At 40.5% G+C, this 17,115-nt stretch overlaps 1 protein-coding gene across 1 annotated transcript; it reads right to left on the bottom strand.

The window, feature by feature from the left end:
- Positions 1-118: 118 nt before the first annotated feature.
- On the bottom strand, positions 119-7,481 carry nmnat3 (nicotinamide nucleotide adenylyltransferase 3). Its single transcript, XM_079285313.1, has 5 exons — positions 7,430-7,481; positions 6,110-6,253; positions 3,851-4,034; positions 2,376-2,461; positions 119-859 (listed from the first exon to the last, which is right to left on the bottom strand). The coding sequence occupies exons 2-5, from the start codon at positions 6,219-6,221 to the stop codon at positions 453-455; spliced, it is 789 nt and encodes a 262-aa protein (XP_079141439.1). The 5' UTR covers positions 6,222-6,253; positions 7,430-7,481; the 3' UTR covers positions 119-452.
- Between the last annotated feature and the right edge of the window lie 9,634 nt (positions 7,482-17,115).

Here is a 17,115-nt window from a genome sequence, read left to right as displayed (position 1 = left end):
GCTGCTTTTACCTTGCCTGCTTATAATCAATTATTTGCTCATAGGATTCAGTTTTGAAGGTCTTTAGTTCTTATTTTCTAAAATATCTTAACGTCAGACAATAAATGTTTCAGTTTTAATAAAGGTTGGTCAACTGTGTCAAAAACAGAAATAAACGATAAAAAGTCCAGGATTATTGTGGGATTTTGTGTTGTTGGGACGACTTGGACTCATTCATTCTAAAATCCTGGTCATGGTTATTATTTCATACATTGAGACAGCTACAAGGAACACGCACCGCTCAGACAAATTCATTTTCAAATAAGTATTTGCAACACGTAACTGTATGTTTTCAGGTTGTGCAAACCTCTATCACGCTGCAGTTCAGTGGAGGTTAAGAGAACTTCCAGTCTCTGAAGAGAAGCACCAATCTGTGAGTGACTGTTCAGCTCTATGCTGCAGCAGTCCATCTATCAGTCATCCAGACTCTTCACAGCCTGTTTGGCGAGCGGCCTGAGCACCGTGTCCTCATTTATCCTCTCGCTGTCATGTGTGTAGAGGTTGTGCTGGTGAATATATTCTATCACAGAGTCTGGGATCAGGTATTTCACACTCAGATCCCGTCTCAGAGCCCGGCGGAGCTCTGTGGCGCTCGTCTCGTTCCTCACCCATTCCCTCACGAGGAAAATGTTTTGACGGTGGCGCGAGAGCGTGTCCGACACGTGCACGGCTCGCTCGGGCTCGAGCCCCCCTCGACTGACGCAGACGAGGCCGAAATGTCCAACCACCTCCTCCACGTGGTCGTCCTGCCACAGGCCAGGGATCTTGAAGGTTTCCAGGAAATCAGCTCCACACAGAAGCTTTAACTGGGGACAGGGGCCTGAGGGGAGAGGCGGAGTGAGATAGTGAGGACGACTGCTTAATCTGAACTAACAAAGCTATTTTTGAATATTAAGAGAAGAGACATGTTGATATGCAGTGAGGAGCCAGAGCTACAGCTCGATATGATGTATTTTGAGAATATAACATGCCCATGATTAATAACTCTGCTGTATGATGCTTGATGATGTAAAGAATGCCTTATGACAACAACAACAACGGGCTTGCCTCAACTCAGAGCCTTAAATCCTTTCTTTTTAACATCAAGAAGTATTGACTCATTCGACCAATCCACTGGCTAATTCACTGTCAAGCTACGGTACAACAAATGGCAAACCCATAACAAAAGATTGAAATGTCTCCGAGAATAAGAGCTCATATTGTTGAGGAGCAAATTCAACAACTTGAGGCATTAGTGGTGTGAACATTGTGAGTCTGCACCAGGCAAATGAAAAACCCGAACATTACTAAAACTGACTGACTAGCTCTGAACATTACACAACTTAGATATTCACGGTGCCGGAGGCTAAAGAAACGCATATCAACACCAATTATTGGGAGTTCAAATGTTGCCAAAAACGCTGAAACTGAACTTTGACTTGTGTTTAGAAGACTCAACACAGAATAAAATGAAAAGGAGACCTTTTTGTTGTTGCAAAAATACAAATTTTATCGGATTCATTTTTGATAGATCTCACAGCCGACCGTAGATCTTTATGCAGTGTTGTGTAAAAAAGCAGAAGGGCCCAAACAAATATCCTCGGAAAGGATTTGAACGTCTTCACGGTATTAAACCTCTCCAAAATACTCTTTCACCACATTTACTCAGGACCACAGAGCACAATTAGGCTTTGCACTGTGCACGTGCTAAGCACAGGCACAACATGAGGGATTGATGCAAAGCCTGAACCCTAACGTTGTTAGAGGGCTTGTTAAAGGCGTGATGAAGCAATATGCTGAAAATAAATCAAGCACTTAACAATGGAGGAGAGCCAACAGTCACGCGAGTGGATCTATAAGAGTGTACTTGCACTAAAGTTAGCGATGACGGCGTGTTCTATGATGCTTACCCTGTCCACCATCTTAATTTAGCATGTTTGAATGCTAATATTTGCTATTTAACACTTGACACAATGTGAGGCTGAGGCTGAGTCATTAGTTTAGCAGATCTATTTAGATAAATCTAAATATTAGACAACCTTTAACCTGCTGGTGGCGCTAAAGAAAAAGGGGCCAGAGCTACAGCTCGATATGATGTATGATGTTCATTATTAATCACCAAAGGAATGATTCATCCTCTGGCGACAATGAATGTCTGAACAAAATGTCATGGAAGTTAATGAAATAGTTGTTGAGATAATCACTTCACTTGAATCATTTGTTTTCTTCATATTTGGACCAAAATGGGGGACTGACCAACCGACACCGCCATCCCCAAAATGAGAGCGATGCCATGCCTGAGCACAGTCAAAGGGTTTCTGAATGATCCCAAGTTCCCAACAGTTAGAGGTTCTTACTTGAGAGGACAACGGTGTTTCCACTGGAGTCGTTGTGCATTCCTGTGCTCTGCTCACACTCCGTCAGAATACGCCCACAATGATACCTGCGACCAAAGATATGAGAGAGACTTACAATATATTTCTGTAATTTAAGAAATGGTAAAACACAGACTGTTCCTTATTTCGATTTCTAGTAATCCTCCCCCTTTAACTTCTGTTGTCACCAGTAGCTAGTTGTGTATTAATTCATTATTTCCTCTGTTCATGCATGAGCATAGCCAACATGTTTTTAAATTCAAACATCATGCCAATAAAGCCTCATCAAACTGAACCGGATTAGGAAAAGAGAAATATCGATTCATCACGGAAACTAAGTAAGTAAGTAAAGCTTCTTAAAAAGTGTTCCAGATCACTTGTGTGTGTGTGTGTGTGTGTGTGTGTGTGTGTGTGTGTGTGTGTGTGTGTGTGTGTGTGTGAGAGTGTCGGGGAGTGAGAGGACTTGTGACGTGGGCCGCTCACAGCCTCTGGATAACAACAGCCTACTTCATACCTTGATCAGCACCCATGTTGCGCAAATACTCATGAGGGGATTTGTGAGGAATGCAAAGCGGGGAAGAAGGAGCGTGAATGAAATGGAAGAAGTTCAATGATACAAGTGTGAGAGACCTTTTTGTGTAGAAACACATGGCATACAGTGCAATGATTCAGAGTAAAGTACACTTTTTCCATTACAGCATTCATTTCCTTGGGCCAAATCCTTGACAAAGCCCAGCTGCAAATACATTTCATATTCCTGCAGAATAAACTGCAATATGGAGTGGGCCAATATTCCTGGACATACCTTATTCACATCACCTATGCCTGCCGCTCTTCACTCATACTCATGTCCCAGACAGCCTTTTGCAACTACACCATTCCCACTCTGTGGGAATTTAACAGCAGGTGCCCCTGATTGCACATCATCAAAAACCCAGTCCTGACATGGTTCCAGTCTAGTCTGGCAGCCCCAAAGAGACCAGAACCTGGCAACACACGGTTGCATATGCAGTTGAAGTTGGCATTAAGAAATGCGGGCAGAGGAGCAGCAAAGGAGAGCACATCCATGTGAGCTCGGCCGGTGCTCTGGTAAAAACTAGGACATGTCAGCAAAGAAAAAAACATTTGTCTTTTACCCCATCGAGAACGAAAAAGGATGTAACAACACTGTACAACTAGAAGCTAATGGAAACCAACAGCAGCTACTGAGTGGGATATGAACTGGGACAAGATGTGCTTGGTTCTGTCAACAGAAACAAAATGAAGGTATATACAGAACACCTTTTGGTATTACGGTCCCAATACTTTGACTAGCTGCACACAAAATGTACCCTCAGGGTCAGCCCAAAAGCTGAAAGTACCCTATGGTCTCTAACACGATCTTGCATGGAAACCTTCTTTTTCAAAAGAAGCATTTCAACTCTAATGTTGCTTCAACCCTTTTTTTTAAATTATACCTCATGGTGACCGCAGTCTCCGTCCAGTCTGGCTGCTGGCTCTCCCATTCATCAACCGTGATCCAGTTAGAGCTCCGGAGCGCCAGCTTTGCCATAGCAATTCGGTGCTCAGCCAGTACCAGGCCTTGCTTCCCATAGCCGTCACTCACTGGAGACACGATGCCACCCACCACCTGGTACTGGCCTGAAGGGAGAGAAGAAGATTAATGTTGTGGGGTTTTTTTCTGGGTCACGATAGCCGATACAGAAATGGAATACAAATCAGAAGATTAAGTAAATCTCTGAGATACTGATGTTAATATTATTCGCGCTTCGTCAGATCTGACATTTGAAGGCAATAGCTATAATTGATCTTTTTAAAACAGGGGGATGAAGGCGCTTGATCACATCATGGAGCATTTTCATTTTACTGTGTGAGCGATTTGAAGGGTTTAGAAACTGCCTTAAGCAATGAGAGTTTGACTAAAAGTTTGAAAATCCAAACTGTGATGAGGGAACACAGAAGCAAACTGAGTTCATAAAAAAAGAAAGTTTAAAACATGTATTTGCAACTGCTGCACAAACGCTCACAGGAGAATAGAAACAGCTCTGGTATGCAGCTTTCAGTAATTTTCTGAAGGTTACCCTAAAACAAGTCAGCTGATGTCTTATAGGTGAGGGGTCAAAGTGTAAGAGCATTATTTAGGTTCCTGCCCTCTGAAATGCTGCACTGTGAATAGAGCTGACTCAGGACCAGTATAATGATGTGACCGGGCCACAAACTCTCATGCAGTGCAGCTTTGGAGGTAAAGGGGTTTATATGGTTTATAGAAAGAGGACCTGTGTGCTGACATGGTTGTTACATGGTTACTTGGCGTGGCAGCACATGACAATAACACAGCTTAGGGTGACTGAGAACGAGGAGTGCAACTTCCTGCAAAATCATTAAAAAAAAGATGTATATAATCATTTTTATACTTGTAAACGACCAATGAAATGATTTGATTGATTGCTCTTGTCTGTTGTTCAAACAGACAAGAACGTGGGGTGTTTAAAGCTGTTTAAATTGATATTTGGGCAACAGAAGGGCTTCCCAACAAGCTGAAACACAAAGCCCTCTCATTGTTTTTAGAGTTGTTACGGTTAATGTGCTAGAAAATAGCCGACTGTCACATCAGGAAGACATTTAGCATTCATTTAGAGCTTGTTTATGGCAACCTTATTCTCCTTTCAACCAACTCCTGAGACAAATATCTGCATCTTTAACTTGCTAGGTGCTCAACTTTCTTCTCCAGCTCGTCTCTAACGTTGTATGACTGCTGTCTGGTGCTGGATAGATCACAGACAGAAGGTTTATCGGGACCAGCTGCTGCTGGTAACAAGGCTGATGAAAGTGGGGAACCAATAAACTTGTGGACCATAAAAGAAAAACAATGAGCGAGAGTCTAAAAAGATTTCTAGTTCTGCAGGTTCATCCCTTTGCGATACCTCTCTTGCAATAGAAATAAGTAATTTGATAATTTTTTGATATAAAGAATATTAATTGGTTAAATTAAACACAATCCGAGGTTTCCATAAGTGCCGGCTGCCGACCAAACAGCCGACTAATGTATTCTATAAAATTTAGATTCTAATAAAATAGTTTTAGTTAACAGGTTCCGATTCGCTATGCGTGTACATTTTGCGACCACTAGCCTCAGCTTCAAAACAATGCGAGCATGATGATGTAAGTTTACAGTTTAAAATGTCCAAGAACACTTTTGTATTTTTTGCCATTGACTAATTAGGACTATTGACTAATGTATGTCACATGCCCCAAATCATGTTTTAAAAACAAAATATGATGTCATGAAACTTCCAGCAGTAATATATGCAAATATGAACAAGCTTCCATAGGTTTATTTCAGATTTATTTATGTTTCTTCCATTTCATTTTAATACGAGTGTATTTATGTTTCTAGTAAAACAAAACATGATCCATCATGGTGGCATGTTTTGATAAACCTTAGAGTGAAGGTGTCAATAAATAAATTAAAAATAATAAATCAGGTCTTATGATTCTTAATTCTGAAGTTCTGTCCAGTCAGGAATAAGTGTGGTTATAAATACTAATAGCTATTCACAGACGAAGAAGCCTTGTTTTCCTTTGCAGTAATTCACTACATGTCTACAACCGGGCAGGCAAAATTCATTAGATTATGCAATAATTAAGATCAGTGTATGTTATGGAATAGAGATTACAAGGAGCCAGATGCCACCAAATTCATGTCTGGATCTGACCTGTGCTGTGCATGTGGTCTCTGGCCAGCTCAAACAGCCTCATGTGCTGGTTGGTGATGGGATTAAAGGAGCCGCAGGCGAGCAAGACTAGTGGAACACGGCGGCTGGCCATCTTTGGTTTACCCCTCGCACCACTGAGAGAACCTTTGAGGGGAAAGCAAAAGAAAGAGTAATTAACATTGTGGGGAGTCGGGCGATGGGACGCAAAGGTGCGAAGACTGAAGAAGGCCGGCATAAGAGTGTGTCCTCTTCAAGAACATGCTACAGGATCCTGTGCATTCACCCCATCAAGCTATTTGTCATTTGGTGGGAGTTTTTAATCCCGAAGCACCTTACGATGTATGAGAAAGGCGTTCGTATAGGTGCCACAGCATAGGCATGCCCTGCTCATTCATCATTGGGACACTCAAAGCAGTTAGAAACCTGGCAAGAATAAATGTGATGGCATTTTGCCGGAGTCAGACACCGGAGGAGGGGAACAACCTGTTTTTATGCGAACATGACATGAGGCTAGAGGGAAATTAACAACTGTACACACATTAGTTGGAAATATGGTTTATTATAACCAGCCTTTCTGGCAGGTATCCAGCAATCTTTTGATGAATTATTTCACCTACGTACACTGTATAATGCCTGAAAACTATTTCTTATATATAGTGATGTCTTATATATACTATTCGCATCGTAAAGCCCTGTCATGTAACCACCAGATTGTATGTTTGCACTAAATATATTTGATGTGAGCTGGATTTCCATGTCTATTACTATACCGTGTTTGTATTTTTACAACAATTAGTATTTAACGTCCTCTTTATGTCTCAGGCTATGGTGTCACTTTAATGCGTGAGTTACATTTTATTTTTTAAGAGGTCCTTGTTTGAAAAGTTGTAAACAAAAAAAAAAATCTGATCGAGGGTTGTGACAGGCGCATGCTATGTGCGACAGAGAAAGAGACCCTCGCTTGTTTTGCTTTGACGCTAATTTAGAAACGATGGGTTGCTGTGGTTTTTGGGAGTTACAGCGCAATTTACGTCAGAGGACAGCTCAAACAGAGGACAGCTCAAACAGAGGACAGCTCAGAGGACAGCTCAGAGGACAGCTCAAACAGAGGACAGCTCAAACAGATGCCCACATCGCTCAGTCAACGGAGCCATTGAACTAGAAGCTAACATTAATTAGCCTAGCAGACCAAACTACGTGCAAAACGACCACCCCACATTCAAGTGAACGGATAGATTACGCTGAAAAGTCGTACATCGTAACGGTCATATAACCAAACACACAACGGTTAAAGGTATGAATGACAAATAATAGGTTTACCTTCGTTTCACATAACTGTTTGGTGAGTGTGTCACACTCTTATCACTCCCCCGTTCTGAGAGGCTGTTGCTCGATAGTTCCGCAGAGAAAAACGGACTGAAGTGCGACCCCTGGTGGAAGAAAGGCGTTCTGGGCAAAGTGACGGAGCTCTCCGTGGTGCTGAAATGCAAATAGCCCGACATTGTTGTCACGCATTAGCTATTTATTTGCGACCAGGATTACATTGTTGTACAGAATTTTTTCAATATGTCCTTGTGCCTCTGTGGATAAGGATACCGTCTTCTCATAAGAAACCTTCTGGAATCATATAACCTGACCTTTACAGCAGTGCAACATCAAACAGATATGTGCTCCTGGTAACCTTTCTTTCCATTGTTGCTAACTGCTTGTCAGATGGAAAGGAGCAACTTTGTTGAGCACCAATTGACTGTCTGTTTGTACGGCAATTGGCTTTTCCAATAACTCTTCTTTGTCGCAGAGGTACATGGATAACATTAAACGAATGCGATGGTTCAAGTAAGTGCTATTTCATTTCACAGACCATTAGTAGACACCACTAGAAAATGCAGTAAACTTCCCAGTGTATACAGTTATGGCTGCAAGAATTGCACATGTGTGCATACCGGGTATGCATGCACAAACAACCCTTTTCACATCATAGTATTGTAAGTGCAGTTATTGTCAGAGTTCAACCCGTCAATGAACTATGGGTTACAGAGGCCTTGGTTCATTATAACATTCCTTTATTCCTTAAGACTTTAAGGTACAAAGAAATGTGTGCATGCATGCCTCGTTTTGTCTTTGTGAAGTCAAATAATGTCATATTTCTGAGCTAAAACTTGTTATTGATTTTACTGCTCAGTCTGTATCAGTTTAAATCCACAACTACCTCCATACCACCAGAGAGGAGTTGGTCTTACCCAATCATATGTGATGCCACACCAGAGTTAGTGCAGATAGACAGGAAAAGAGCTCCCTTCTGGGGATAGAGGAACATTGTCTCGCTTGCATTGTTTCGGGAGGTAATACTACTGTAGCATGTAACTTGGATGTTCATTTTGAGGAGAAAAAGTGAGACTGGTGTGACAACTACGTCTAGATAGTGTGACCTGATGGTTTCAATTATGTACATTTTCATGTTCACATATACTGCTTCAACTATTTCAGGGTTAACATTTGTAATTTATTTGCTTTTTATTGTAGATTTTTTGGCACAATTAGATTTCTTAGGAGTGAGGATTAATCATCTATTTGTTATAAACAATAACAATTTAGCAGATATAACCATGTTGAGTAACTTATTCGTCGAAAAACGTTTTGGACTTGCCAGTGAAAAGTGGAAAGTCAAAAAGGCAGACAGCCTACACATTTGTGTGAAATGTTGAGAGTAAGATGTGTACTTGTCAAAAACAGAACAAGCAGTGATGCCACAGTGAATATCTCCGTATGTCACCTGTCCTGAATGATTGCTGAGCTGATGGCTTTGGGCAATATTTTTCTTCTGTCACTGCTCTGCTGTAACTTAGCTGGCACTACCCATGGAAACAGCCAATTGGGAGTATGTGTGTGTGTGTTCGTGACTGTGTGCACATGTGAATGTGGTCCTGCATGTGTTTGTCTGCATGTGTGTGTGTGTGTGTGTGTATTTGTCTGTTCTGTTTTTGTTATCTTAACTCACTTGAGGTCTGCCCTCTCTCTCTCTCTCTCTCTCTCTCTCTCTCTCTCTCTCTCTCTCTCTCTCTCTCTCTCTCTCTCTCTCTCTCTCTCTCTCTCTCTCTCTAATCCCCAGATCACACACCCACACACAACACACAAAGAAGCATGGGAAAATAATTGAAGAACATATGGCCGTTTCAGAAAACCAGTGAATCTGCCACAGGGGGAAAACTGAAAGACTCAAATCTGCGGTGGGGAGTATAGCAGCGCTGCTCAGGCTCTTGTTAGGAGGCTACAGCTGGAACACATCACAGCAGCAGCTGCTTCAATTGAATATGAAAGGAGTATCGCTGTAAGAAAATAAAAATACACAGTTCATCTTCTTAATTAAAGTGTTTTGTTTTACATGTTCCAAATGTAGCCCAACTCAAACTGGACATTAATGGAGGATGTGCGTCAAGGATGTAAATTGGTTGCTGAGTCTAAAATCTAAATATCAAAATTGCCAGCAAGTGGACATCAGCAGATATCAGTGTGGCTCTTTCACAATACACATAAGTCATTCTAGAATCAAATGTAATTTGACATCTTTTATTATTATGATATTGAGTACATTTCAAACTAATATTAGTTTGAAAATAATGAAGAGATAGTCTGATTAGTTATCTCTTCAGACAGTAGTGGACATTGCTTTAATTTTAAGGGATTGCAAGCCGGAAAGGTTGGAAAACTCTGATTTGGAAGCTGTTTCATGTGTTAAAAAGCGTGAATCACAGGATAATTAATGTTTCCTGCATGTGTGATCCTCTAGCTCCCATAAAAAAATCCCCCTTTGCTTTATTTTCTGGGATTGTGGTAAGCGCCTGTGTCCTTGCCATAGCTTCGGGTTTATTGAATCGATTGAATAACAGTAGCTGTATTCTTGTAGATGAATGCAATCACTGACTGCAAATTCTCGGTTACAGCAGCCCTCTCTTTGCGTGTCCAAGCCAATCACCTTCCTCTCTTAACAGCAAACTACCAACACATTCACACTCGCACTCATCTCGGACAAATCCCCTCCTCTCTATTAGTAGGCTCTTCTGTCTCATTAACAGCTATGTCAAGCTCGCCAAACAAAGGCAGATTTTGCCCAGAAAGGACGCATTTATTCTTCAAAATAAATGTGCACAATTTGTCATACTTGGGGGAAACCTTTTTTTAGAGCACCCACAATCATCAGAGTGTGAAAATACATTTGAGAACATTTTAATTGTCACTGTTTATAAACATTTCCTTGTTTTGATACCTGTATTTGACATTATTCAAGATTAACAGTCGATTGTGTTTTATTTTGAATACTAAAAAACCGGAAACGTTGTTCCATTGACGCTGTTTAAACGTCAGTATGTCTCTCTCTCTTTGCCCACAGTGCCCATGACTGTCTCTCTACCTTTCCACTATCCCTCCCGCGACCGACCAGTTGAAAACATCCTTGCGCGTTGGGAGGTGATCCAGGATTTCGGAAGAGGAGAGGACGGAGAGACATCACCCACACTGCTCGGCAAACATGCAGATACTCGGGGTCCCTTTTTTGCTGTTTTGGCTCATTTTGGGCCACTCCTGCGCTCTCGGCGGAAAAGGTAAGAGGAACAAAAATAATAATAATTTTGGCTTCGAAATGTCTGATCGCTGTTTCGCTTTTGAGTTGCACAAGTAACGTTAGCCAAGGAAAGCAGCAAGCGTCCGTCCTGCAACTTCGTCACCATTTATGTACGGCGATTTGTCTTTCTCTATAAGTTCTGCTGAATATGCAGTCACTTCATGCATTTTTTTTCTTGACAACTATTGACTATAGTTACTCAAAGTTCACGGAATGGCAGGCAGGGCAATGAACGGGACAGGTGTTCAGTTTGGTGGGAAGTTGCAGCCTATATAAGGTGGAGTGTGTGTGTGTGTGTGTGTGTGATTGATCATTTGCCCAGTAGTAGGCAATAGTGAAAATCACCATTATCATTTCTTATAACCCAATATAACGGCGTGTTTTATCCTAAATATATTCAATTTATACATTAACGTTACATAAGACAACGAAACGCAGCAAATACTTACAAATCAGAAACCTATAGGGATGGTATGTATGTTAGATTAAAAAAAACCCCCTCATTAACAAATTCGGACTAATCGATTCAGCTCTGCTGGTAAACATAATTCTGAACATACTATAATAATTCCTATATTAGCACATTTATGCAACCCTTTAAGGTTGCTGGGAAACTCTTCTTCTCATAACATTGTGTCTTGGAGGCAACCTTACATGCCCGGTTGCTTTTAAAAATGATGAACAGCATAAACACGACGGTTATTGAGTATATCAGCAGTTATGTTGCTTGTCATGATTGGCTGGTCAGCCAGTGATCTGAAGATGATTTCTAACTATGATAATCGATTAGCACTCAGGGAGGGCACGGTCAGGGCGGTGCAATCAGTTACATTCTTACCCTGTGATATTCTCACATGTGCCCCCCTCTCTCTCTCTCGCTCTCTCTCTCTCTCTCTCTCTCGCTCTCGCTCTCGCTCTCTCTCTCTCTCACACACACACACACACACACATGCCGTTGTCTATGAAGGGCAGTGGCGGTTACAGTGGTATTAATTGGATCTCTGAGGTGAGAACGCTGACTGTGCTCAACCAAACATTATCATTATTTTCCTTGTTCATAAAAATACCTCTATATGGCCACGAGCCAGAGGGAAGGCTAACTAGGTTTAGCTTAAGTTTAGAGAAAAGCCCGTTTGCTGTATACACTCATTTCATAAAAGGTGAACGAGTACGCACACACTCACACACACACACACACACACACACACACACACACACACACACACACACACACACACACACACACACACACACACACACACACACACACACAGTTCAGTACATAATCATTTTGCCAAACATTTTATATAATGCCTCATTGTAATGTCGTAGATTTGATAAGCCTTGGTTTCCTTAAATTACACCATTTCCTCTTAACATTTGATAAGGAATATATTAAGGCAGCTGCTGAGATAGACACAGAGAGTGAATTTGTTCAAGGCTTGTGGCTGAAAACCTTTACATAAGAAGTCAGGAAATAGACCAGAGCATGAATACCAAATGACACAGACTGAGAGGATTTGAGGGGTGCTGAAAGAGAAAGAAAGGGAGAAAATCGAAAACAAGATCAGATTTATGGGTGTCTTTTCAACAGAGCGGTCTAGCTGCATTATCCTCTCCGGAACATAAATCGTGAAAGCGATATGGAACGTGGAAGCACAACTCAGGTTTTCCTCTTCTATGCGATGACTGCTGAAACAATGCCTGAAACAATGTGGAAACTGCTCTGCTCGTCCTGTCGCCCTTTTCCTCTTTACTGTCATTCACTCCCTTTTCTATTTTCTTCCTTTCCTATTTATCGTCCTGTTTCTCGTTGCTCTCTCTCTCTCTCTCTTCCTTTGACTCTCTCACTGTTTGTTTGTCTGTGTTTCGTCATTCTCCTTCTCACTACTTTTTCCAAGCTCGAGCAACCTTCCTTCTGATATCCAGAGCTGCTGCTCTATGGAGCTAAATCCAGGTCAAAAGTTTCGTTCACTTGAAAAAAAAATGTGAACCTGAAAGTCCCAAAATACAGCAATGTATTCAAAATAAAAATAAGTGAATGAAAAGTTTTTTTGGGTTGAATATAATTTTGATTCACTTCTGGAATTTTTTCGAATACATTTTTTTTTTTCAGTTTTCACGTTCATATATATTTTGATATTTGAGTTCTTATATTTTTCAGTTTCAGATTTTATATTTTCAGATTCAAATCTTTTTTTTTTGGGTTTCAAATCTTTTTTTCACGTTCAGATTTTTTTTTTCACGTTCAGGTTTTTTTTTTCAGTTCAGGTTTTTTTTTTCAGTTCAGACTTTTGACCCAGATCTAACGTGGGGGGCGTGGTATCAACTGAGAGGGGCGTGTCATCATGAGTGACAGCATAACAACGAGGGCTGAGGAGTTCCTCAACCACGTTGCCTTCAGGTAACGTGGGCACCGCGAGAATTATGATTCAACACTTTCTATTCACCATATTCACGTGATTGAAAGTTTAAAAAATGACGCTAGTGCCAAAATTATGTTTAGCAAGCTGTTTTAGCCTCTACTTGGGACGAATCACAGTAAAAGAGCAATAAACAATGCCATATTGGGCCGTTCAACTACCACACTTAATATCTGACGTTTCGCACTTCCACACACCACTGTGAACGCAGCGTAGTATCCTTGTGATGGCGTCCACTCCACCTGGACCGCCTGCTGGCGCCAGCGCGCAGGTAAGAAATCGAATTAATTTTTTTATAGACACTAGAAATTATCCTAAATATTATAATGATGATTGTAAGATAGCGTCATACATAAAGGGAGAAGATTTATTTAAGTGGGGATTTCGCCAAAGCTAGAAATTAAGCAACTAGCTTAATGCTGTTAGCTTGTGTTTGTGAATTGTTCCCTCCTTACACTGACCAGCTCAAGTCCTTCAATGTGTGTTGTCTTTCGTAACAGAATGTCGACTATAATTCGACAGTGGCTGCAGCTGCACAGAGCCTTATAAATGTGCTCGCACAGAACCTCTCTCATGGACAGCAAGAGCAAGGTGTTTGGCTTTTCTTCAAGCATGCTTCAGCTGCACAGAGCCTTATAAATGTTGCTTGGCGTCACTGTACAGAACTTCGTCGTTCATCAGTGTGGCTCCTCACATCGTTATCACTGTGGTTATCTCTATCGTTATATAGTTCTTGGTGTGGACGGACCTTTAACGTTAGTTTACACAGCATAACCTTTGCAGTCCTCTTTGTTGTTGTATTCTGATACGTAATTTAGGCTATGATAGACGCCTTCCAAGTTGGCTCACTTTGCATACGTTTTAAGTAATAACTTGCATGCTGTTTGTTTGCATGTATTTCTTCCACGTCTGCAGAGGGATCTTGATGTCTTCAGGATGGGTTGGGATAATCATCCTTTAAGGACAGAGCAAAATCTGTCCCCACAACAACTGTGGACAATCGGACTCCTCCAGAATCCTGTTAATGCTCCAGACCTGGCAGAGGTAGCAAATCTAAGTTATTTTTAAGCAAACATAGTATTATACATTGATAGTTTTGACCAGTGTTTCTACTTCATAGAATAGCAAAGCTCACACCATTTCCTTGAATTTATTTTAGACACAAGCATTGTGCATAAAACAGCTTTTCAACACTGTAAAGGAAGCCCTCAAAACTTATACCATGAAAAAAACATCTTGGTACAACTGAATTTAGTTTACTTTAGATTACACTACCAATTATAATTTGGGGTAAGAAAATTGAATATTGCTTAATAACAGATGTGTCAAAGTTTTTTTCAATCACCAACGTCAAATTAATGAAAGAGATAACAGAACAAAAATGTGTTCAAATGCTGATCAGGGCTTGTATCTCTTTGTTCACATTAAAACTAATTAAATGATACTATGTTGATACTTGCATCAGCAAAGTATCAGTTATGTTCACATGTTGATCTATTTAAAATCTGCTTACCTTTATAGTTTTACTTTATGTCCTCTGATTTCTATGTGACAAATGTTTAATTAAGAAATCTGCTTTTTTTTCTTGATGAAGGAAATCGAGGATGCAGATCTTGATTTCAACAGTGCCAGTGAGCAAAATGTGACCAGTTCTGGAGTGATTCTTCCACCCATTGCATGTCCCCTATGTGAGGAGGATATGGCACGCCTTAGGGCCGCTATTGATGTTGCTAGACCATCTGAGTCCTACGGCCGAGACATTTATTTAGCTGTATTGAACTGTGTACTAACTCATGTATCATAAATGCAAACGTTGTGTTTCAAGGGTTTTACCCCTTTAACACCAACAAGTATACAATGAATGTGTTTTAAATTTGTATTTGTTGTGACTGGCAACAGTGAAGCCACATGTAAAAAGAAAAAGAAGAATAAATCGTATAAAATCTTTTTTTAATTCCAAACCTTAACATTTTGTTCTCTTTTATAAACAGTCAACACAATTTGTGTGTGTATGGAACTCATTTTTCAAAACAAGTATTTTTAAATATTACAATTAAATACTTTTCTTTTCTCAGAACATGAGAGTATTAAAACAGCAGTTTTTGCTAAACATGAACGGAGGCAAAAAAAAAAAAATGGAGGGTAGAGAGAGACAATTGTCTACACATTGTGAAATTCCTGCCCGAGATGAAAAGCCTCCATCATAACCTTTTTGAACTCGACATATGACCTCATATGTCGTACGGGTAGTGCAATTGTCTTTGTACATGCTGAGACGACAGGGTAACAGATGCTGTGATGCCCAAAGTCTGCACTGCAGTCGTGGTTAAATCTGAGCATCACAGCAAAATCCTTCTTCTCGGATGGGAGAAGTGGGATGTAACCTTGGCCCGTGATCCACTGCAGAAACCTTGCAGGTGTGATGGACCGTGGGCCGTCTTCGTCCTCTTCATGATCTTCAGCTATGAAGCAAAGAGAAGAAAAAAATAAAGTTATGCGACAGTTTAAAATGTAGTTTTCCTTTTTTACTGCAATGCAGGTCTTTAGATTTAAAGAAGTGAAATAAACAGAGGTACTCTCGGTCACAGAAGAACAGCTGATCCAAAACAAATGTAATCAAATGTGTGTGATTTCCTGAGGTTTGGAGATATTCGACTGTTTCGGCCAACCACAATGGTTATAAATGGCATTCTGTGTTAACATTAAGTCTTTTTACATAGAATGGAGATATAGATTGGCCTTTGTAAAAGTTCTCATTAAGAACTAGAGGTTTAGGAAAAACAATTCTCATTTGTATGTATAATGTCTATGCAGTTGTGGAGTGTAACTAATTTGATTTACTAACTTCACTTAAGTACTATTTAAAAGTACTTGTACTTTACTTCAGTATTTGCATTCCATGCTACTTTATACTTCTACTCAACTATTTCAGAAGGAAATCTTGTACGTTTTACTCCACAACATTCATTGAGAGCTTTAGTTACTGGTTACTTTGCAGATTTAGATTATCAATACACATTACTAAAATTAACTAAACTAACTCTTGAACATGGAGGGCCAAAATCTGCAAAGGGAAACTCACTTTGCACGTTTGGCATTGTGCTTTTGGCATACTTTTGAATTCAATGGCATGGTAATGGATTTACATCAAACTCATGTTGCAGAGGCACAATAAACAGGGCGTTTCTCCCTGACCCTGTAACACTGCGAATTAGGGTCCCAGTGTAGCCATGAGAATCAGGAGGAATCATTATCAGTCTCCTTTTACCCTGCCCACCTGTAAATGCAACATTGTTTAGATCAGTTGTGTTTGTTTGGGTTACTTATTTGAATGGCAATGTATTACAATGGAATTTATATAACAAGTTTTCTCTACCTGCAGCCTTGTAGAGTAGCCATCCTCCTGTCAGCCCCTGCATCTTAGGATACTCATCTTGTAGTAGTCTGAAGAACTAAAAGAACAATAACATAGGGACTAAGTGATGTCTACATGCTTGAAGAAAAGCCAAACACCTTGCTCTTGCTGTCCATGAGAGAGGTTCTGTGCGAGCACATTTATAAGGCTCTGTGCAGCTGCAGCCACTGTCGAATTATAGTCGACATTCTGTTACGAAAGACAACACACATTGAAGGACTTGAGCTGGTCAGTGTAAGGAGGGAACAATTCACAAACACAAGCTAACAGCATTAAGCTAGTTGCTTAATTTCTAGCTTTGGCGAAATCCCCACTTAAATAAATCTTCTCCCTTTATGTATGACGCTATCTTACAATCATCATTATAATATTTAGGATAATTTCTAGTGTCTATAAAAAAATTAATTCGATTTCTTACCTGCGCGCTGGCGCCAGCAGGCGGTCCAGGTGGAGTGGACGCCATCACAAGGATACTACGCTGCGTTCACAGTGGTGTGTGGAAGTGCGAAACGTCAGATATTAAGTGTGGTAGTTGAACGGCCCAATATGG

Source organism: Melanostigma gelatinosum, assembly GCF_949748355.1.
Source record: "Melanostigma gelatinosum genome assembly, chromosome: 15".
NCBI classification, from domain to species: domain Eukaryota; kingdom Metazoa; phylum Chordata; class Actinopteri; order Perciformes; family Zoarcidae; genus Melanostigma; species Melanostigma gelatinosum.
Note: the sequence above shows the minus strand (reverse complement) of the source record. Positions and strands in the feature narration are given on the sequence as shown.